At 40.8% G+C, this 24,230-nt stretch overlaps 1 protein-coding gene across 2 annotated transcripts; it reads right to left on the reverse strand.

The window, feature by feature from the left end:
* Positions 1-452: 452 nt before the first annotated feature.
* On the reverse strand, positions 453-24,230 carry LOC123771472 (uncharacterized). 2 transcript variants are annotated; one of them, XM_045764025.2, is made up of 32 exons: positions 24,077-24,230; positions 23,255-23,395; positions 21,447-21,639; positions 19,826-19,926; positions 19,635-19,748; positions 18,871-18,976; positions 18,552-18,667; positions 18,007-18,203; positions 17,783-17,894; positions 15,266-15,484; positions 15,089-15,190; positions 14,927-15,010; positions 12,506-12,625; positions 11,882-12,004; positions 11,349-11,520; positions 10,989-11,157; positions 10,664-10,914; positions 8,929-10,563; positions 8,615-8,854; positions 8,176-8,492; positions 8,007-8,090; positions 7,020-7,226; positions 5,902-6,055; positions 5,661-5,824; positions 5,425-5,532; positions 3,680-3,817; positions 3,438-3,590; positions 3,267-3,356; positions 2,571-2,724; positions 1,885-2,102; positions 1,618-1,777; positions 453-816 (listed from the first exon to the last, which is right to left on the reverse strand). In XM_045764025.2, the coding sequence occupies exons 1-32, from the start codon at positions 24,149-24,151 to the stop codon at positions 590-592; spliced, it is 6,444 nt and encodes a 2,147-aa protein (XP_045619981.2). In that variant the 5' UTR covers positions 24,152-24,230; the 3' UTR covers positions 453-589. The 2 variants fall into 2 exon arrangements, with proteins under 2 accessions (XP_045619981.2, XP_069169828.1); XM_069313727.1 differs by having other exon boundaries at positions 15,089-15,205.

The following is a 24,230-nucleotide window of genomic DNA, read 5'->3' on the forward strand; positions in this document are numbered from 1 at the left end:
TTATCAAAAGAAGGCACCAAACCGGTAAGGCTATGTAGCACCATCAAATGTGCAGAATAATCAGAGGGCGCTAAATATCACCAAGTATGCCGTTACGAGAACAAAAACGCACAAGGCGAACGATATCAAAAGTATCTGAGTCACCAAGACAATCGGTATAGACCGACATTTCAAAATAGCCTCGTGCAACTATTATTTACATGAGTTTAGCTTTAAAGTTTTTAATTTTCTTTGAAGCGCTACACATTTCTCAATGCAATTTCATGGCAAACTTTAGTAAACATACATTGCCAATTTAAACCTTCGATTGTATCAAGTGCTTCAAGGTTAAGGATACTTTAAATCTGCACAGTATGTTCACTCAAGCTATACAGTAAACCGAGTTTGGAAATTAATCCAAACTTAAGACTTTTTAATTCAGATTAACAGGGATGAAAAAAAAAACTACCACCTGCTTTGAGTTTTTTTTTTATAGGCTACCTCCACACTTCAATCTTTACAGTCTTTGGCATTTATTTAATCTTAAATATTAAAATAATTTTACGTCAGCCCAAATATTCTTAGACCAAGACGTCGTGGAATGTGGAGATCAAAACGTGCAGGTCAGGTTGCTTTCCGGCACAGCCACACCTTTCATCACCAGGTGATAGACTTTTACAGTGGTGGTGGTGGTGGTGGTGGTGTTGGTGTTGGTGTTGCGGCCCAGCAAGAGGTACTGGTCCATCACGCCCGGGAACCTTTTAGCGGGGATCCTGAAGTGCTGTACCCACGATACTCTCGGGACGCTCAGTTCTGTCCAAAGCTTTAGCACCTCGCCTGAAAGTGTGAAACAGGTTGGCTTTTGTTATTATACACAAAAATCTTAAAATATGTAATCTTTAAAAGAGAAAAGGGGGGGGGATAAATGAAGATACATTTGAATACAAAATTAATCTACTTTGATATTTAACAACCGGCCGGATGCAGTACAAAATTTAACAGACTATAAATTACACAATAGTGACGTTACAGTAGATTGTATCGAGGACGAATTGTAATTCACCCCCCCCCCTTTTAATGCAGAGCTTTGGGAATAAAGTATGAAAACACACCAAGCTGGGAAGACTACATATCCTGGCGATAGATTATTTCTGTAGATAATTTTATCGAGAGGGGGAGCCAGTAAGGGAATTTTAAATTACTTTGCAGCAAAATCCAAGCACATGTTGCGTGTAATTACATCGGGAAGAGATTTTTTTCCGAAGTGATACGTCGGTACAAGCCAGAAAATCTTCACAAAGCAATTAGAAGTTTGTCCTAAACTAATTTAAAAATAGATCTAGCAGTACTAGGATATTCTGGGTTACCATTATGTACGAAATCACCAGATACTGGTAGATATGGCCGACTAGGGCGGTGGTACGAGACCTCCCCAGTGGGACGTTGAAAAGGTGGAAAATTAATATTTGGAGGCCTTTACATCACCATGGGCAGGAGGTTCTGCACATCCTGACAATAGCTCCGTGACCGGATAACCCCATCAAAATCAAATCAAGGCACCAAGGTGGAAAGAATTACACCTAGATATCAGAAAAGACCAATGTGATTTCTAGTTATACAACTCGTTAAAAATCTTACCAGTTAATGTGAAGACTAAAGGACAGAGTTTGTCTTGCGTGACGACTAAGACTATAGAGCCCGAGGCAGCATTACCTGCGAAGAACACCGTCAGCTCCCCAGGTGTGGTCAGGACTTGGACAGCCACACACACTACCTTCTCATCCTTAACGTTGTATACCTGCAGACATAGGAAGGTTATGTTTAGCCATTAAGGAGGCGACAGTGTACACAAGTACATGATTTTACACTTTGCCAAATGTTGATATCTGGTAAATTTTTTATAACCTTCAGCGTGTGTATAGGCTCTTTAAATGTACGCGTTGAGACTACGAGGAAGAGAAGAAGGGTGTTGTCCCTGACGTAGAAGCGGGCCTGGTGGATGGTCGAGAGGGGCAGGTGGAGGGTGGTAGAGAGCTCCCCATTGACGAACACACGGCCAGTGCTGCCCCGGCTGGTCCAGTATACCACGACCCCCTCACTACGCAACACCGACACCCCAGTATCTGCAGTGGCACATGCAATATCAAACTTTTTAAAGCTTCGTCAATTCCAATAAGCCCGATTTTAATATTTAAGGTAGAGAAAAAAAATGCTTCACAACATGTATTTTACAAATTACAGCAAACTAACACATTAAATAGTCCATGCATGAAAATGTACCTCTTTTCAGTCACTTAAATTTGCTTTGCAGAAATTTTAAAAAATTTCCAAACACTCATATGCCTAAAGGAAATTTATGCCATGTAAAATGTAATTTTCCCCATTCAACGATGCTTAAACTTTAAAGCAATCTTTCTACGCGTTACCATTTTACATCACATAACAACCAAGCATTGCAATTTAGGCCTACAAGAAATTTAAAATTTTCTATCTTCACGATTTATTCTGCAGACCAGGAAAACAATTTATTTAACATTGATACTCCAATACCTAGGACGGGGTTTCGAGAGCTGGAGAACATAAAAACTAACCTGCAGGGGGAGAAGTCTTCAATTGTTCCCAGGTGCTATTCAGCGGCAGGTACGTGTAGGTTGTAGTAGAGTAGAGTCCGTGTACATGCAGGAGAGGTCCGGTAGGAAACTCCTCACTCGACAAGTGCTCACCTTCTGCTAACACTTGCAACACCTGGTGATAAGTTGCAAAAAGTCAATCTTATTCCTTTGCTTCCTCCCTGAAAACTAGCTTTATTGCATTCTTAAAGGCTTTAGAAGCTAGTAAATATTTCGCTACCAAATAAAATCTTCCTTTTAAAAGAAACTATGTTGCAAAATGAACCGTTTTGCAAGACTTCAAGACCTAATATTCACACAAACACCACTTCTCCAACCAAATCTAAGCCTTTAACACGTTTTATGCCTCGCATGTTATTGCTACAGCTCTCGACCCCCCCTCCTCCCCAACAGGTCACACTATCAGTGCAATACTGACAGATGCCCTGGCCACCTTATCTTTCCATAACTATAAACCATAACCGAGCGTCGGTATTCTTTTAGTCTATGAAAATCTAAATATAAACGTTTAGGATAATTACTAGAGGCCTATACAGTTGGCATTAGATGCCTTAATATTAATAAAGTCAGTAAATCTTAAGTTTATTTAACATTTGCCATGCCAAGATTTAGGGGATAACTACACCATATAATACACCAAATAAAAGAAAGTCTTACCACAAAATCAGATTTAGTGACAATCCATACCGTAGAATTTCTGTTATTACACGAATTGGCTGTAGACGACGCCGCCATTACCAAATACACCTATCAAAAGAATTATATTGTAATACAAGATTATGTATAAACCATCTTAGATCCATCATTAACGACTACCGCAAAACTGACCTTCTCCTGCACCTGCAGTAGCTGCCAGTCGTTACCTTGGCCACCATCCAGCCTTTGGTACCTCACGAACGAGTCCGTTTGCGACTCCCACACGAACACGTCCGAGTAACACTCACCTTCGTAGCTCACTATCAAGTAGGTAGTTTCCCAAGCCTGCACGAGGTAATATATTTAATTTGTTGCAAATCAGCAATACGGTCTAATAATTCGTCAGTATTAACGCTAATAATGAAAATGCTTACAGTAAAAGAAATTGAAGAGCGACGCAGTTGAGGTATTTCCTGGTCATACAGATGTGTGAAGTAATCTGCTTCATAAGGGGAGTTCTGTAGACCCTTGTACAGGGAAGCTATGGGTTCACACAGCTTCGTGTATTTGGTCTGAAAATAAATGCGAGAAATACATTTAGTAAATGTGTAGATGTAAAGATTTTAATTACTATCTTGAGATGATTTCGGGGCTTTATAGTGTCCCCGCGGCCCGGTCCTCGGCCAGGCCTCCACCCCCAGGAAGCAGCCCGTGACAGCTGACCAACACCCAGGTACCTATTTTACTGCTAGGTAACAGACTTCAGGCGACAAAATCCATTTTTACATACTTCGAAGCACATTAATTCGGTCCCAGATGATACGAATTTTTCACATTAAGTAAAACTATACGAGTAGTGTATAATAACGTACGTATTTAGCAATTTTACATTGTCAAGATTAAGGCCGTGCACCAGGTAACAGTATTTACAACCATGTATATGGAGCAGATGGGCGTGGGTCTACCTCAGGAGAGTACACAACCCAGGAAATGCCATAAGGAGGTAATTTACGCACGATTCTGAACGTAAAGATTTGTTTTACCTTTCTATTCGGAGGGGTGCGGGGGTGGCAAGTTGCTAGCCAATGGTCAGCAAAGTTTCACTCCCTACAAACCTACAGTTTACAGACATTGCACGTTGGAGATTCAGTAATAAATCTCTTGCACTAAAAATAATATTTTGGAGCCAACATTTACAATTTTTACCATGTCTACAAACTGTAGCAGACAAGTTATTTACTATCAAACATCAGAGGTTCAAGTGGCAAAGAATTACGGATTCGTTACAATCTGCCATATTTAGAGGTAATACCGTTACAGTTCGTAATCCCAAATATCTTTAGAAGTGCATCTTAAACATTTATGTTATCACTTTAAAGTATCTTAAAACCGGCGCCTACTCGGTCGGACCGAGGGAGCCGGTCGGCCGAGCGGACAGCACGCTGGATTTGTGATCCTATGGTCCTGGGTTCGATCCCAGGCGCCGGCAAGAAACAATGGGCAGAGTTTTTCACCCTATGCCCCTGTTACCTAGCAGTAAAATAGGTACCTGGGTGTTAGTCAGCTGTCACGGGCTGCTTCCTGGGAGTGGAGGCCTGGTCGAGGACCGGGCCGCGGGGACACTAAAAAGCCCCGAAATCAAGATAACCTCAAGATAAGATACTCCTAAACGAACAACTGTATGTGGTCTGCAGTAGCCATTAACCAAAGTTAAAATAAATATCAAACATTTTAGTGATCTATCCGATGAAAAGAATTAAGCTTCTAAAAACTGTAATTAAAATGCCTACAGGGAAGGGGGGGATTCTTTTGGCAATACCCTCTACAAGCTGAAGGAACTAGTGTCGTGAAGTCACTACACGCAATGTACCACATACTTTAAAGGAGTGTTCCAAGATCGTCCTTAAACCCCCCCCCCCCCATCCACAACCGTTCTCGCACTTTTAGTCAATATTGACTTATTTAATACGTGCATATGTGACTAATTATTGTGAATATTTTAATTTACCTTTAAAAGCTTCATAGAAAATACCGACCTTACCTAACCTTCTTAGTATGTTAAGATAAGCATCTTATTGCTTCGCAATTACAATTATTACTTAACCTATTATACTTATTTAATAAGTCAATATCAACTAAAAGTGCGAGAACGGGTTGCCACACAATTTAAATTACAAACCTTGAATTCTTCCGTAATGTTGTGGAACATCGCCAAGGCAGTTGTGCTTTCTTTATATGCCCGAGCCACGTCCAGTTCATCTACAGGGCCAAGGGACACTAGACCTTCCTGTTTTAGAGAAATTTTACTAAATATTTTAATCCACTTCTATTAACAAGCTTAGGTATACACAGCAATGAGCTGCTACCCCAATTCTATAGGAGAGATTACACAGTAGATCAAACTAAAACCTTTACCTTCATGGTAATGTGAGAATTGAAGATGAAGCGAGCATCAACAGTCAAGGGCGTATCGACATACCAAGCGTTCTTGTACAGATCCGGCAGGTAGACATAGTTGATCACTTCCGTGGTGCTAGTCAGGTTCTCTGTCGTCAGAAGGGACGTAAACTTCACACCGCCTGCCGAGGGAAGGGAATTTAGAACCATATTTAACAATCACTGCTGGATAGACTCCCAAGATGTCATGGTTAACTACCTGATATTACAGTGTTTCTGTCCAAGAGGATCGCTTGATCAGCCAGCTTTACTGCCACCTGGCGCCCAATACGCCCACCGACCTGCAGGTTGCCGGCCACCACCAGCGTCCCAGAGACAGTCATCGCTCCAGTCACTGTCTGGCCGCCCACGCTCTGACAAGCCATATTCAAACATTAACAATTAAAGAAATAGTCTCAAACCTTGCTGAGGTTCCGTCTTGTTATCTGATCAAAACCTTCATTCTGAAGTGGTTACATTTATAATTTGAGAGGTTCACTTGAAAAGTACAGTACATATATTTCCGTGTCTAACAGTATAGCTAGCACGCTATACTAAAGTACAGAAAACGCATTGCAAACACCAAACTAAATTTGTAACCATTTCAGCCAGAATTTAAACGAATCATAAACCTAAACGGGTATATAGCAATTTAATCATGTTTTAGGCCTGGTCTAATTATGTTAAAGTTATTACGTTAAAGGATGCCTGGTCGGGAACAGGTGACGTCAAGCCCTGAAATCATACAAAGGTAACCTCATCGTAGGCATTAAGTGTGTAGCATTTAGCCAAGAACTAGAAAGCCAACATATTGCAAATACTATTACAAGATTAGGACGAGACAGCAGTATGACTAACTGTACCACGAAGGTAAGGTAATTATCAAAAGAATGCACCAAATAACTATATACCACGAGCCTTCTCAAACATCTTTTTGCACACTCCCAGCCTAACTCGAGGCTGCCCCTCCCCTCAGCTTTCCATTTAAAGCAAAATTATTTACCAAGAATTCATGAACACGGGACAAATATATTTATACCTCTGACTGGGCAAAACCATTTGGTGTGCCAGAGACATCAACACTGCGAACCATTTTGTCCGTTAAAATTACTTTAGTCTTAATTACTCCATAAATGTATCATCTAGTACCACTGGATGAGCAAGGATACACCAAAAGTATGGAGGAGTGAGTGTAGAGGGGCCGAAAACTAGCCACACCTTCCTATTGTATACTCTTGTACAAATGTCACTTTACTAGACGCCAATATAATCTAGCAGCGTGTTTCCATATTCGAGATGCTACACAACTATTGCATTTTACAGTGTGAAGAAACTTACCAGCATTGTATTAGCCTCCTCCCTAGTAAGATTGAAAGAATTGACCTTCCCTGCCACACTGATGTACGTGGTCCTTATGTTACCAAAGGTGGCAGAGAACTTCATGTTTTGGTCTGTGCTTGTGGTCAGGTACTCTTGGGCCACGTTGTAGGAGTTCAGCAACACTGCCTCCAAGTTCCCTACTACAGATATACCGTTCACAAATACCTGGAAATAATGGTACTTCGAAAACATCACGGCGAAAAAAAAAAAAAAAAAAATTAGAGCGAAAGGGGTATTACAAGTTATTTGTCAGTTTAACCCCTTACATGTCCTTGCAATCAAATGGATAAAACTGTGCCGCTTAAACTGACAAAGATCAAAATGTTACTGTACAAGGATCAAACTAAAGTTGCCAAAATCTTCATAAACTAGTACATGCCAACTTAAATACCCATTATATTATGCATGGGCACTTCTTGCGCATTCAGATGAATTATTAAAACTATTTTCACTTCGTAAAAGCAGGTTTCTGAAGAAAAATTGGCATGGCAACCAAGATCTTTAACAGTGTCAGTAAATGATTAAGGAGTCTAGCCACCTTAGCCCTTTCATTAGAGACTATGAATTCAAACACTTCTGAACTTTGTAATATTTAACCTTTAAAATTAGCATGACAAATTAACCTTTATGCAATTTGAATGTTAATCTTTTAATGCAGTTTTAAGAACCCCAATTTCAGACACATAAGTAGCGTTAAAGTCAATTTTATATCTTGCCATACGGACAAATTAAGAAAAATCAACATTTACAGATTCACTACCGATCTTGTGGCCAAGCTAATTTACACCAGTCAAAATTGAAGTAATTACGTAACAAAAGCAGCTTTACCCATACTATACCGCCATCTACAGTTACCATACTTAACTACATATTTATATCTTTTAGACACTGTCGAGCGTGGTAAATTAAACCATTACAACCCTACAAGAACACACAATAACTTACCAGCTCTGAATTAACTTTTTGATCCCTCGAGAGGTACACAACGCTAGCCTTTAGCCTCTTGTAGTCTACCCCTCCAATGGTTCCCTGCAAAGTATTTAAAATGTCAATCCAAAACCCTAAACATTCAAAAATAAAAGGCAACAAAACTTAATAAAGCAGTAGTACTTACAGTGACCGAGAGACGTTGAGCCACAACCCATGGAGCAGAGACTGTCCCGCGCACAGTCACAGACCCAGACATGTTGCGTGCCGTGTTCCTGCTCACAACTCTTGCCAAGAAGGCATCGAGGTTAACAGAGTTTAGATACTCTACTTGTAAGCTCTTTAGCCTGGTGTTCACCATGAAGGTCTTCAAGCCTGTGATGGCCACTTTCGTCTCCTGCAGTCTTACTGCATCATCTAACCGTGCCTGGACATCCACGCCATTCAGCGACTTTAGTATTTGTAAATGTTTCACCATAACGCTATTTGTAAACTGTATATTACCTGAAACCAGAACATATAACATGAGCAAAACATTGAGAGGAGGAAGTGAATATGAAGTAGATAAATGGGGGGAAAACTGTAAATCATTATGAAAAGTAACCTATTTGGCACAGCCATCATACCTGTAGCAAATTTATCATCAGAAGTCAGCGCTCCGGAAGCCAAGCGTTTCAGATCAATGTTGTTGAAGTAACCTTGCAAATACACATTCTTCTCAGCAACTACATTCGTAAATGAGTAAGGTGCCGTGATGACTTGGTCAGTGTGCAGGGTGAAGAGTCTTGTTGACAAGTCCACACCATTGGTCGTATTTGTGTTCATGTTACCCTTTACGGTGAAGCCAGACTCAAATATCTTCGTGCCTGGAAAGCAAAGACTTATAAGCATTTAACTAATCACACTAATTTTTGTTTAATTAGAAATCTGTTTCACTCACCCGTTATAACCTGAAGGTCTTGTTGGTCAGTGTAGACTGCGTCATACTGGAGAAGATTAAGGTCGACCCCCGCCACAAGTCCCTCCACGCCTACGTCACCACGCAGGTCCATGCTGCTGAACGTCACATTACCAGAGAATACATTGTTGGCCGCTAATTCGGCAGCAGCTGCAGCGATTGCACTAATACTCAGGCCATTAGCACCTACACGCCCCTTGGTCATTACCGACCCTTCAACTACCAGCGAATCAAACGTCACCGGACCGTCTATCGTAGAATCGAAACGATCAGTAACTAAACTGGTCTTTAGGTCTCTTACATTATAACCATTGATGTAGTCTGCAAACAATGTGCCCATAACGGTGACTGGTCCATCAACACGCAGCGGTGCAGTTATATTAACAGCTTCTCTTAACGTTACTCTCCTCTCCGCTAGGAGAGAGATGTCTACGCCATTTATTTTAAAACCATCAGACATTTTTATCACGTGTGCTACTATAGAAGAGAATTTCGCACTGGAGAAAGTCTGCGGTACAAGGAACGTCTGAGCCCCAGTCTTGGTCACTACGTTTTGGAAGTCTACACCTTTCACTTTACCTTTAGCATAAAGGGAACCAGCTGAGAGGCCATTTGCGAAGACCTTCTTGCCAGTCACTACCTGATCCGATTTGTTTAGATATAGTGCGGTGTTTAAGAGTACTGTCAAATCTACGCCATCAACAAGGTTTACTACCAGTTCGTTAAACGTCAAGTCATTCTGGAAGGTCATGGTGCTACTTATTTCTTCAGCGTCAGTTGTCAGGAGAGACGAGATGTTCTCTCCATTCAGAGTGTTGAGGAACTGTACATCAGAAACCGTCAAGCCATTGAGGAAAGTTTGACTTCCAGACAACTTTACGGAGTCTTGGGTGACGTACACGAGGTCGGCAGCAACAGTAGACAAACTCATGTTATTCAGGCTGCCTCCATACACTATGCCTGGCATTCTCACTGGTTTCTTGAACAACACATTAAAATCCCAATTTCCAGGCAATGATCCATTTCCTTGGGTAGCAAATATAGTGTCCAAATTTACGCCTCCAACAATTTTAGTGCTGATTGTCAAGTTTCCCCTTATGTCTACACCTTTAGCAAACACCTTTTTGCCGGTGATTTCCTGGCTGGAAGACAGCGTCACAAACCTACGAGGATCAATACCATCCACCATGCCTTTGCTACCAAAATTTATCTTATCAATTACAATACTAGCAAAATGTTTCTGGTTACTAAATGCTAAAGCACTCTTACTAGTTTTTAAAGGATAATTGCCAGGAAAAGGTTTAGAATTGATATCTCCTGCCTGAAGATCCTTTTCCATAACCACTGACTGAGAGACTATCAGTTTGCCCGATATTACAGCATCTTCATCTCTGAATACCGTGTTGGACATCAGAGCCACCATGTCTATTCCCATCATCGTCGGCGCTTCAAAGTTATCAATCAAAACGTTGCCGGCAAAGCCTAAGGAACCGGCAAGTTCCCCACCAGACAACTGCAGGGCATTGTGGTAGAGGTAATTTATGTTAACACCACTTATCACACCGGACATCACTTCCAGGTTTCCTTCCACTTCAAGGTTATTCGAAGACACATGACCTGGAACAAAGCAAAACTTTTAAGTTTATCTTCAGCGCGACATTACGAGGCATGGAAATATTAGACTTCAAGATCGGTCAAAGCGTCTGGCACCACTGACCGAGGGTTGCAGGTGCATGCAGCAACACTGCTTCCGAGAGCTTCACGCCACCTACAGTGCCGCCTTCCAGCATGTGAATGTCTTCGGCCACAACGCCGTGGACGAAGACTGCACCCTCTATGAACTGGTGGCCAGTTGTGGTCACCAGGTCACCCACAGGAATGTCGTCCAGAAGATTTGTATACAATTGGCCGATGACTAATCCCTTCGTGAAGGTTTTTTTGCCTCCGATTTTCAGGTCAGTGTTACGTCTGTTAAAAAAATTATATTACAAGAGTAGAAGTTTGGATTTTTTTTGACGACATTCATCTTATACTATACTTACATAACAAGGGAAGACAACGTCTCGTTCAAAGAAAACCTTGCCCCTGTAGCATCTAGCACTTGGCCAAGTGTGGCAGAGTTTGCAAGCAGGGTGGAGATATGCAAGTGTGGTGCCACCACTGTCTTGAGGCCTCCAATGGTCCTACTAGTGCCAGAGGCAGGGACAGCATCTGGAGGGGTACACCACTCACTGTTGTAGTAATCGTGAATACAGTAAGAGGTTTACTGGAATTAAAAATTTAAACACCAAGCCTCGAAAATTAGAGCTATTGCTCAAGAGTTAATGTGCCAAGTAATATTTGCCCAACTAAAATTAAAAAGCATTTTCATTACCACTAAGTACACTTTAGGAACAGCTTACCATCAAGTGCGGACTCGATATAAGTTATTTGGTTGAGTAGTGTATCTAGCACCGTGTCTGGGGTGCTAAGCTGAGCGACGAATGTCAGGTACTGGTGGAGAGAGACGCCTCCAGCCAGAACACTCCCTGGGAACACCAAGTTCTCCGCCTCCAGAGTCTCCGTAGTCAGCGTCTGAGGGAAAGAAGGAATACGGAAATCAAGAGCGTACTCCTACCTATCACTGTTGGGCAAACCAGTACCCAACTTGGTCTTTAGCAGATAATGTTTATTCAAAAGAAAAGTACTACATTGCATTTTGAAAGGATAATTTGTGATAGGACAAAGGGAAGGGTGTCCAGCCCCTTTCCTAGTGTGATTGAACGTCAATCTACAAGCAACAATGGTCCCGACATCACACACTTCAACATTTTATGTCTGGAAATGGAAGGCGTACATTACAATACTTGGCCGAGTTACTCATTTGACAGTGAAGCAGCCATCTACAGTTTTCACAAGTTAAGAGCATCATCTCTTACCATATTTAAAGACTGACCTTGTTGACAAAGATTCCCTCGGTGATTGAAATATTTGCATGGACATCAGTATTTGAATCGACGCTATAATATAGCCTTCTCTCTGCAGCAGTCATTATATCCTTTTGACGATTGTACTCTTTCTAGGAGGTAAAAAACTATAATTAGTTTGCAATTTTACAACTTAAAATTAACAGAATATTAAGAGTTTGTTTAAAGAAATTAATGGGACAGTCACTTCTAGCACATATCTTTTTATAAAATCACTACATTTATGCTACTTAAGTAGGGCATTAATATCAGGCCTTTATCTTAGAGCAGAGGTTAACCATTAATAAATTAAATAGCATCACTTGTGCAAGCAGCCAGGGCTAATTTAACCTAACAACCCCCTCCCCCACAAAAAATTATTCCTACCACCAATGCCTAATAGCACTAGGAAATGCAGACTAGTACCAGATTCTGGAGAATTTAGTTTCAAAATTTTTAATAATTCACATTAAAGGCGTTTGAACCCTCCCCACATTTAAATCTCCAATCAACAAATAACCAGTAAACTGTTTATAATTGTCCAAAGCCTGAACCCACGGTGTCCAACAGCAGGGACAAGACTTTTCTTGGGTCTTTGTGCAAGACTTACGAACCTTTATACCCTCCACGAGCTGGGAGAGACCACTGGTCTCTGTAGCCACCGGGTCCTTCACATCTACCAGGCGGGCCTTCACAACGAACATGGCCGCGCCGTTGGTCGTTGGCAACACCACCTGGAAAAAGTATTGTAAACATTCCATAAAGTCTTAAACTAATAAATGTTAAGCAACGTGCCAAGTGAATGTATCAATCTGCAGTGCAGGGAACGAAAATTAAGTTAAACAGCATTAGGCCCGTCGTGGACGAATGTGTGTTTAGGTAAACACTGATATTAGCGTACAGAGAAAGCGCAACGCTAAAGGCGTTCATGCCATATACACATTTATATAATAAACGAGGCTATTAGCTGTGCTTTCAAACTTGAAAAGAAGACTAAATGGAGGTTTCAAGTTTTGTTGATGCTAGAGTACACAAAGTACAGTGAAGATGAATTAACTCTCGACCGGTTTGCCAATTATGTGACCGTGTCAGATTTGACAGTTATTCAATGTATACAAGAAAACAAGGAGCGGGGGAGCAGGCTACAGGTGCAATGGTAAAATATTTTATAGGTGTAAACCTTACTGTAGCAGAATATGATTTACAACGTGGCTGACGAGTTTATATCTAATCACAACTGAAAAATAAACAGTTACGACGTTTCGGCCCGTCCTGGACGGGCCGAAACTTCTTTAAAAGAAAAACGAAAATTACATCAAGTCGTGAAATGGCAAGACAACTGGAGAGAATAAAGGATGATAGAGAAGAGAGGACAATTGAAAATAAAAAATTTGACCAAGAAGCGCCACGATGATCTGGTAAAATCAAGGAAGGTTCACAAGAGAGGGAAGGAACATAACTAGGAAAGGGCATGTCAAAATTTTTAAAATAAACCTGCAAGAAGCTAAAATGGCGAAGAGTAACTAAAGAAATGTTCTCTAGTGGGTAAAATCAAGGCAGACCAAGTTTGTTTAGGGTTAGAGCATTTAATAATACAGTGTAAAAGGGAAGTCAACTGAAACAGCCAGGATTACGGTTCATGTGGGACATTGGGTATCAGTCTATTCGACAGGACTGAGTCTCTGAAAACTAGAGGCAGGTAAGATTTTAGAACACCAATCGATAGGATAATTAGTCTCCCTACAGTGACAAAACAGCATTATTTATCTGCAGTCTTAATAATTGTGATCAAGTCTTGTCAGTGTACGACTAGTTTCACCAAATTAATGCAGAAGACAAGAACAGTAAATAATATACTCCGGGTGCATTGAAAATAGGAGCAATGTCATCCAGATTACTAAGAAGTGTAATTCTTAAGATTTTTCCAGAGGACGAAGGGTATTTGGCGAGATTTCAGTTCAAATTAGAAGGCAAGTCACAGCTCATTACTAGGGGTAGAAACTGATTTAGGATAAAAATGCCTTTACTTAAAGTAGTTATAACATTTATGGGGTAACCAAGGAGAGATTTCATTTTCAAGAAACTCATTAATAAGCAAGACCCAGAGAAAGACTAGAGCACTTGGCAGAAGGTGAATAGTTGGAAAAGCTAATGTACATACACCCATATAGGTTTGCAGTAAAATGAAATTGCTGTTAACATGAGCGTCTAGGAAAAGGAGTGAATTAAATTCCCATTCAACTTGAGAAGTTACAGGAGCAAATTGTTAAAAGCTGGAAAAGGGTGTCTAAAACCAATTGTTAACCAAATGTTAACAATTTAACAAGAGGCACGTGTCAATAGTGGGAAGAACTGTTTATAGAGTACTCTATACAGGAAAGAATAAGGAAGAGGAACCCATTGCGACCCCTAAAGTTTGAGAAGTAGCAAAATTCTGTATAGGCCTCAATTTGAACAGCAAAATACATAGGTTTATGTATTTAACCCAACAAGAAAGGCAATTTCTCCAAGTGATGAACACGCTAAACTATTCTAAAAGTGTTCACATTCTAATGTTCTCCGATTATATTCACGGCAAGACTAAGATATTAGGAAAGTTTCTACACCTGATGCGCCTGTTTACCCGTGAAGTAAACTTGTTACCTATGAGTTAGTGGTTAATTGCATCAGGGAAAAGTCAGTTAGCCTATGGAACCCAAACCTAACTGGCTATTGTCCACTGTTAAGGTTAGTATATTTAGTGTAAATGTGCTGCAAAAAGTAAAAATAGCCAGGATGGAATTCCTTAAACTTTTGTTGCACAATCTGCTTAGAATATGTCAAGTCTGAAGTAAAGCAACTGGTGTAATTAAAACCCCTATTGCTGGCGATTTTAATAGATTTGGGAAAAAATGCTTGCACAAGGTGGTTCATACTGCCACGAGCTCAAATCCTACAGGAATAAAAATTCAAAACATGTGGTAGATCGACCAAGTTCATAATAAAATATAATTTACCAGCAGACTAAGTAATGGGAACAACAAATCCCTACTTACCTTGGCCAGACCAGTGATTGCATCAGTGTAAGCAAATCCTCGACCCCAGTCCGTCACCATCACGCTTAGGCTACCCTGAACCGCCTGAAATTAAATATTTCGATAAAAACCTCGTTACAGCTTTTCGGCATAAATTTTACTTTAAAAGTTTAAGATACCCACCACTTTGAATTGTGGCGTGGCAGAGACTGGGTCAAAGACCAAGCCCAAAAAGTCCTTTCCATGGCCGGCGATGAGAACCACTTCCCCTCTGCACGATTTCATCTGAAATGATAAGTCCTATTACAAATCAGTCTTGAGCCGCCATCACAACTTTGGGCCATTTACGACAGTACTTACGTTCATTGCCAAGATGCCATCGAAGCTCGCCAAACCTATGTGCGTCGACAAAACGTGCATGATCTCGTACTCTGCACCATTTTGGATGTAAATTGTCAGTTGATCAGTAGAGACCATCACCAGGTAGTTCTCGAAGCCTGTGCTGAACATGGCCCATGAACTTAAGGGAGAAGAGAGCGTCTGAACCTTCTGCAGCTGGAACCTCATCCAGAAGTCTTCCTGCCATGGCAAGAGAAATTGTGAAGGATTGTGACCAATGCTATGTAGTGTGGATGGGCCAGAATAGGTAGTAATGCAAAGGGAAAATGTCAAAAAATTTCCATCTTTACGAGTTATGAGGCAAGTTAACGTGGGAAAAAACCTGGTTACTTTAAAATAAATTATACTGCAGTTATCAAAAAATGTTGTTTCACATAATGAAAGTTCGGTATTTGGTGTGCACAAGATCCGTTAAAAATGTACATATTTTTTTATTTTAAGTGGGTGGGTTGTACACCAATCCACTGTCTTAAAGATTAAGTTCCTTATTTGGAAAGATTTTACAATACACAGGGGTGGGTTAAAATATCCACGAGGAGGAGGCTGTTTTTTCCCCCCAATTTGTAGAGAATTCTGAACCTAAACATTTGTTGGCCGGTTTTCATTTCCCATTCATTTTTTCCCCTTTTTTTAAGCAACAAACCATGCAACATTTTTTCCCCCAGTCGTTAGCTCTAGGGATGCAATATTTTTTCCACACAAAACAGAAAATGCAGCCATCTGCTTCATCTATGATACTGAACCTAATTAAAATTTAAAACATTTATTGAATAGTTTCAATTAATCTATGGAAACGCGTAATTATGTAAGATATTCATATACAGCTTCCAGTACACGTTGGCATCAGACTTTTAGAATTGACTACAATATATTTGTCAAGTCTGCCTCCACATTGAGGAATCTAATCCACTAACAAGCTTCCCATACTACTTTTTGGGTAATCCAGCTAATTAGAGAGACTACAAAGTAAGGAGTCTCTCCCCCCCCCCCCCCACCCCTTCCCTTCCACACATTACCACACACATTTGACAACACTACAAAACAGCTTTTCGTAACTTAACACATCCAGATTGCCACGTAATGTTCCCAATATAAAAAGGGACTGATGAACTACACCCTGGTATTACCGTACCATAATAGTAGGTAAATCCTATTAATCCCGCCTTGACCAGAGCATAAGTGGTCACTACAAGACTAGTGCCGTCAGCTCAAATATCCGATTTGAGATTTGTATTGCAGGAAGTAACTCCAGTTTGGAAATTCCATTATTTACAACAAATTTACACACTTTTGTAACCAATTAATTTTGCCGCTTAAGATTAAAGCATATGGCTATTTAACAAGCGATACCGTAACTTACTATGACTCTAATTTTACACAGTCCTAGTCAAGAGATTGACCCTCTCTTCCTTACAGCTATTCAGTTATTAAACTAAGCAACTTCCCTGAAATTTAAGCAACGCTTACCGCACTGATCGAAAGCTTCACCCCTCCGTGAATTGCACACCAAAATGCCCAAGTCGTTATGCAGATATTTCCCCCCCTAGCTTAAGCCATTCAATTTTATTCCAATTTAATGACAAATGAACTTTTGACCAACTGAAGTGTGACTAACAACATGCAGGTAGAGCGGTACTAAGGTTTGTTAGTGCCTACACGCTTTCTAATTCTAGTAGAGGATCAACCTCTTACTTGGTTCGTCCGTGCAGCAGCCTACCCCCATGGACAAATAGTGTTTAGAATCTTCAACTTTAACACAATGTACATTATTTAATTTTATCTAGAGCCTAAATTAGGTTATTTTTGCAATTACAGTATTTGCAATAAATAGGTGAAAATTTTAGATGCAAGAAACAGGTAAGCACGGTTCGAATGTCAAGTTTATAGTAGAGTAGTACCCCCCCGCCCCCCTCTAGCCCTGTGGTCAACTGTGGAATAGGCGGGAAGCATAAAATTTTACAGCAGGCAGAGTGATGGTAAAAGACAAGATATAGTTAATGATCAAGTGGTATGAACTAAACAGGGAAGTTGACGTGCAAGGGAAACTATAGATTTGTCTGGGACTACTGGTAACTAAATGATGCACGGTTGCCGATCAAGAATACCTGTTCCAAGCATGAATTTGTGTAGAACAAGTGATTCAAGCTGGTATGACCAAGATGCAAAACATTGATTGTTCTCTATTGGTTTTGTCTCCTGATCGAGGTGTTGGTAACTAAGTTTTAATTCTGTGTTCTACACATTTTTTTACAAACTCTCCAACCATTACTTGTGGCACATGCCTACCAGTGTTCAAAGTAATACAGTATGGGGAAAAGTCAAGACTAGATAAACCCCTTTCAAAAAAATTATACCACAAGTCTAACCTAGATAACCATCACTGAAAAAGTGGAATTTTTAGGAATAACGTGACCACGTACACTTTCTGCTTTTCCGTTACGACGTGGATTTTTGCAACGAAACTATTAGACATATTACCTTAAGTTCGTAGATTTGGAGATCAGGATGCCGGTGGACCGTCACAACAACTCTGCCACCACTCTGCATCACCTTCATGGCCGAGCCTTCTGCGTGCCACTCTCGCGCTATGCTGTGAGGCAACAACGAAATCCATGAGATTTTTTTATCCACATGCAAGGACAAATTGACAAGTTCACCCTAACCCCACCCTACAGTGACGACACTACGAGGCTGTCACTTACCCAACAGCAAAGGCAGGAGAAACCGTGCCAACAGTAATCTTGTAGAACTGCTGAACTCTCTGGCCAGCACTGAATATGATGAGGAAGAGCGTCTTCATGACAGTTCCGTCGTGGTCAGCGAAAGTCTCCCCATACCCCAAGTGAGTTATCGCCTGCCCTATACTTAGGCTGCTCAACTCGTGCAGCTGCTGCTTCTCCTGTATGAAGTACAGCCATTTTGTTCAGTTACATTGATTCACCAATTTCAATACACAAGTTGCTATCTCTGCCTATTTAACTTGTTAAATTAGGTAATTTGTATAGATTTTATTAACAGCATGTTGCCACAAGATTACAGAAACTAAAGTTAAAGAATGCTACTAGCAGAATCCTATTTAATTGTTCCTATACATGTATAAGAACACTGTACATTCTTTAGTCCTACAATATTTTGTAGTTTTCAAGAAGGATAAAGGTAAAGAACAAACTAACATTCTTATGTGCCAAGATCCTGCTTTATAATGTTGGCAAAATCTTATCAAGAGTAGGGAAAAATCAATACTTACAGCCTTGTAGAAAGTAATTGTATCGCCCTGTGCTATGACTACAACCCTTTGTAAGCCACCTTGTTGCACGTGGTAGTAGAATCCTGTAGCTGCCTCCACTGTCACCTCCCCTCCACCTGTAAAAACAAATGGTTTATTTACGTCTAATTTATTCAGAACACAGCGTAACTAAATACTATATTTTTATACACAGCAGCCAAGTATATAATCATTAACTTTATTGTACTGCTCTGCCTTAGTTGCTGCACTGAAGTCAATGATTGCGTGAAACAATGTACTAATTTTCCTCTGCCATATTACAATGTACGTAGCTACTCACTCGTGGAGCATAGAGTGGCCTGGGAGCCGCAGGCAACACACACATCACCAGAGTAACCATCAGACTTCTTACACAAGCAGCCGCCTGCTGTACAGCACGCGCACTCCTGTACGGGGTCATCAGTTTAGTAAACCGAGTCAATGTTACAGTAAAATTCATCTACCAACCTCAGCCCGTCTTCTCATTGAAGACGGTCGTGAGAACAGTCATGAAAACCCAACACATTAATAGTTTCAGCAACAACGTTAAAAAGTGACATCCTAAAGTTAACATTAGCCAAAATTGTATGCTAATATTGTAATAAGTATTTGAAGCACTACCCAAAGCCTATACAAGCAATTTTAGTCCTAAATTAATAGCCATGTTCTGAACTAGGCTAAGACCCAAATTTGGCTTTCCTTGCCTTTTAACTAAAACCAATATGCGCCGTATGTGATTTTTTTTTTTTGACTAACTTGATAAACATTCGACCAAGAAGTTGCCATAAAGTTCTATAATTTAGTATGTCAAACTAATCACAAACCATTCTGGCTAAATAGTATTAGTAAGCAAACAGATTATGGCTTGGGCTTTTGGACCACAAGAGAACCACCCTTTGCTTCAGGGTTTAAAAAAGTTTTAAAACAAATATCAAATACCGTTAATAGAATAACGCAAACGTTATATTTACTTGTACCGAGACAAGTAAAGCTTTATGAATAAATACCGTCCTAACCTAAATATGTATTCATTAATTACAAGTTCCAACTATCAAGTCAACCCACCATGGAGAAGCCATCACCACAGTCACAGCCTGTAGAACTTAGTGTCCAGTTATTAAGAACCTTCACAGCCTCCAGCGAACCATTCACCTCCACGTAGCTTCGTCCATTACCACTCTGGAGGAATTTAAGCAAGACAATATAAAATATTTACTTATGTCTCCCCATCACTTGCAAGGGCTTAATATATTTACCTTATAGATGGCAGGAAAGTCTGGCAAGTTGAGAGGAAATACTTTGACAATATCCACAGGGCCCAAGTAACCCACGCTCTCCACACCCGCAACTTCCACCACTGAAAAAGTGTGCCATTACTCACCCTAAACTTGGTTGGGTTTCAAAGCCTAGTTAGCCACATTTAAAATTATGCAGTACTTTACGTCGTTATGAACAAATTTGAGCGTGTCATTGTTTTAAAACTTTCAATTTGCGAAAAAGCTACAAGTTGTTTTCCAGTTTTAAAGGCAAACTATAAATTATTACCTATAATTTACCCATTACCATACAAAATTAGATTTTCGTTAATTCGATGGTTTATGCTACAAAGAAACTAAACTGAGGTATTGCCCAACAAGTTTTCAAGAGTGTCAAACTTATTTAAATCTATTGTATTACATATTCAATGTCTAAAAATACGACGAGAATGTACGTCTAACCAAGAGCTACAATTCATACAGCCTATAACCTATTTTTAGTTATTCGGTACATGATATTTAAGTTTTTTTAAATGGTAGGATTAAGCACCATTTGGAGTTAATCCTCAGACATTAAATATTTTTATTTACCATGTAATGCTTTTCCTCTAAAATAATGTCCACGTACATGATTTGAACTGTATGCAATTAAAAAAAACTTCTGTAGTCATCCGAAGTGAACGAAACACTTAGTACTAAGAAATTAAATTTAACCAAGTGTTTTGCACTTCAGCATGATTTAACAACTGCCATCTTAATGCCATCTTGACGTCCGTCGAGTACCACCTTGACAAGGCACGTCAGTATTTTCAAGTAACTACCTTCGATTACGAGTTCATTTATATTATCAGAGAATCTTTTAGCGAGTGAAAAAATAAATCAACGCGACTAATGCCATTGCACCGAATTACAGAATTTATATTATTCCATTATCAGATTTCCTTCAAGTTATGACAACAGCTACCTGCAGAGTCCGGATACACTCCTTTGAAAGATTAATTATCTTCGACAGTTACCATCTCTCCCTTTTCCCTATAACCTAGAATTTCAAGTTTGTTATATAAAAAATAACTGCATGGAAAAGTTGGAGCTACAGCCCTTAAAGCCCAGCCAACTGGCTATTTTGAACATTTTTGTATAATATACCGATTGGAAGTAGTTTCCAAAACTACTTAGCAAAGTTGGCGGTGGAGAAAAACCATGAATATTTTGGCAATTCTTTCACACAGGATCGGTAAACTCATCCACGGCTGAACAACTTACGTACTGGAAACAAATCTAGCCGGTCAATTACCGACAAACTGTGTAAAACAAAACAAAAAAAAATCTTTAAAAAGGAGCCCAGTCTGACAGCTGAGTGGACATCGCTTCGGATTTTTAGTGCCGAGGTTCCGGGTTCGATCCCCAGTGGAGGCGAAGACAAATGGGCAACGTTTCTTTCACCCTGATGCCCCTGTTACCTAGCAGTAAATAGGTACCTGGGAGTTAGCTGCTACGGGCGGCTGCTTGGGGGGGGGGGGGGAAGGGGGAAAGGGGATTTAACAAAAGGAGGCCTGGTCGAGGACCGGGCCGCGGGGACGGTAAGCCCCGAAATCAAGATAATCTCACGAGAGCCACCCACCTTCCCTGTTGCCGACGCCGGTGTTGAAGACGTAGGAGTGCCAAAGATCACCAGGCAGCTGAGGAGCAGGTGTACCTCTTCTCGCCCTGTGCACATTCTCCAGAGTGTCTTCATGCTGCTTCAGTTCATCCTGGTAGATGTTCACCACCATCTCCCGCAACCGGGAGAGCCTCTCCTCCAACACCACGTCAAGCTGTGCGAAATTAGTCCGATATGATGCCTCAAGACCACACTAAATTGATCCCTCCCCCCCTTACGAAGTCTTGATTTTGTGAGGGAAAGGGGAAGAAGGGTAAAGTTTCACACTACTCTTTAACGCAACAACCCAGCCACTTATCTTTACGCCTATTTATTTTTTTTAAGTTCGAGACAAAGCATTTTGTGTGGATAATCTGGTTATACCAGCCGGTCGGCCGAGCGGACAGCACGCTGGACTTGTGATCCTGTGGTCCCGGGTTCGATCCCGGGCGCCGGCGAGAAACAATGGGCAAAGTTTTTCATCCTATGCCCCTGTTACCTAGCAGTAAAATAGGTACCTGGGTGTTAGTCAGCTGTCACGGGCTGCTTCCTGGGGGTGGAGGCCTGGTCGAGGACCGGGCCGCGGGGACACTAAAGCCCCGAAATCATCAAGATATACCTACTCCACATCTAGACTAGCGGTAAGAAAACTAACAAATCTGTTCCCATGAAATATGTCACCGTTCTAGTGTTCTCTATTACTGTCGAGACTTGCCCCTATGCTGGTTTAGGGATTTAGGAAGCCTAGCTAACGTGAAAACTTAGTTTAACTAATTTATTTGTACACAGTATTGTTTTAACCATTTAGATCCATCTACATTTGCGCAGCTACCCTTGAAGACTATATAGTGCCGGTCCGACCTCTGGTAGGGGACCGGGCCGCGGGGACGTTGAGCACAGAAATCATCGCAAGGTAACCACAGGGTATAATAGAGTACATGGTGTATCGAGCTAGCTATGCTAAGCCAAGATATTTCCTATCACATAGGATGGAGAGTCGTACAGGGGTACGTGATCAGTAGCCTGCACTGGCAAATTTTGGGCGCATTATGAGGATATTAAGAGCGGTAAAATTGTTGAATATATGGTAAAGTTGCAGGTACTTAATTGCCTGCAGTTCCAAGAGCAATCATTTGCCTATAGTGGTTGAGATTATACACCTGAAAATAGTTTCAGAGATGAAAGGAGTTGGTTGAGAACAATAGATTGTGGATAAATCGGTGGTGGGAGGATGGGAGAGACCTAGATACTGGGTCGACTTTGGCAGTGCTGGGTATTCTATCACGCAAATTAGAAAACTACTGACGTTCTAGTACAAAACCCTTAAGGGCTATTCATGCCCGTGCCACCTTTTGGATGGCTTAAATCCATCAAATACAGAACCTTGGGGCATTATCTTCAGGCGTACCATTTCTTCCATTCGCAAGCCTATCAATATAACCTAACAATTTAACTTTGCTAAACTAGATATTAAATTCTTAATATTCCTCAAGTGCGAGGCTAGTACCGTGATTTGTCTGCAGTTTAGAATTATCTTATGAAGAGTATCGTCATCCATAATCATTAGCATGGGGGATTCTGGGACATTCACTCAAATGATTAGAACAAATTCTGTGCTCAATTTCTGCAAAGAGTGAATCTCCACAGATCAACCGCAAGAAATTCTAGATATTCCAATGACTACAGGTTTGGGGAAGACACCATCTTAAACAATGTCTCCAAGCACCTACGCGAATACTTGGGTAACGAGGGTTATAGATGCCTCCTTACCATGTACTGTAGGTACCGACCTGTGATGGATGTAGTGACGAGAGGAAGACTGGCGAAGGGGTGTTTGTGTACAAGGGCACATCAGCTTCAGTCTGGCCATTAGTAAAATAACCACCGACCACCAGCATCAGTGCCAGCCCCGCTATCCGCCATATTATAGTCTGCAATATTCCAATTAACATAAGGTTCCTGCCTACCCAATGGTGGAAACATTCACTAGTCAATATATTTCAAACTAGTCCATATTAAAGTTCCCGTAGTGCCCTAATTTGCGGTATATCATGTCTTAATTTATGCTGTCGCTAACTTAACCCCAACTGTCAAACGGCACGGCCCTTGTCCGGCACAAATTTAAATTACCATCAAAAGCCTATCAAAAGAATCACGTTTTCAGGCATAAATTGCTTTATTAACCAATGGAACTGGTAATTAAAAACTTCGATTTTGCCATACGTGAAAGTAAACTCGTCAAGTGTGCGAATAAAATAGCAAGAACGTTAAGTTGTACTTATTTCCAAACTCAAAGCTTTGCCAAACACAGCCTAGGTCTTAGACAAAGGCTTCATGCAGCATTCCCAAATGCCTTTTACATGGCAGAGGGATCCGACGCCAAGCATACATTACACTAATTTATTCGGCAATTAATTTTTTTTTGGTCATCCGTAGCAAGACCAGAATCAATATATAACGACGGGAATAACTTGCTGATACAACTAGGAAATTACCAAACAACAAATATCAATAACGTCACGCCCAGAAACATGCGGATATACATGAATAACATCCACACATACTCCCTTCCCAGACCATTGTTACCTTATACGAACCCACTAGTCACCCACCATGACGTGAAGCCCCTGGAAGGAAGACCGTCTCTGTGATCCTGCCTCGACCTCCACCTCCAACCACGACAACATCTGAGGCTAAACTGCCGGCCTGGCTTCCAATCCACCAATCACAGGGTCGCTCACTCGTCAACACAACTACTTCTCTCCC

The sequence above is a fragment of the Procambarus clarkii genome, chromosome 76 (genome assembly GCF_040958095.1).
Source record: "Procambarus clarkii isolate CNS0578487 chromosome 76, FALCON_Pclarkii_2.0, whole genome shotgun sequence".
Taxonomy (NCBI): domain Eukaryota; kingdom Metazoa; phylum Arthropoda; class Malacostraca; order Decapoda; family Cambaridae; genus Procambarus; species Procambarus clarkii.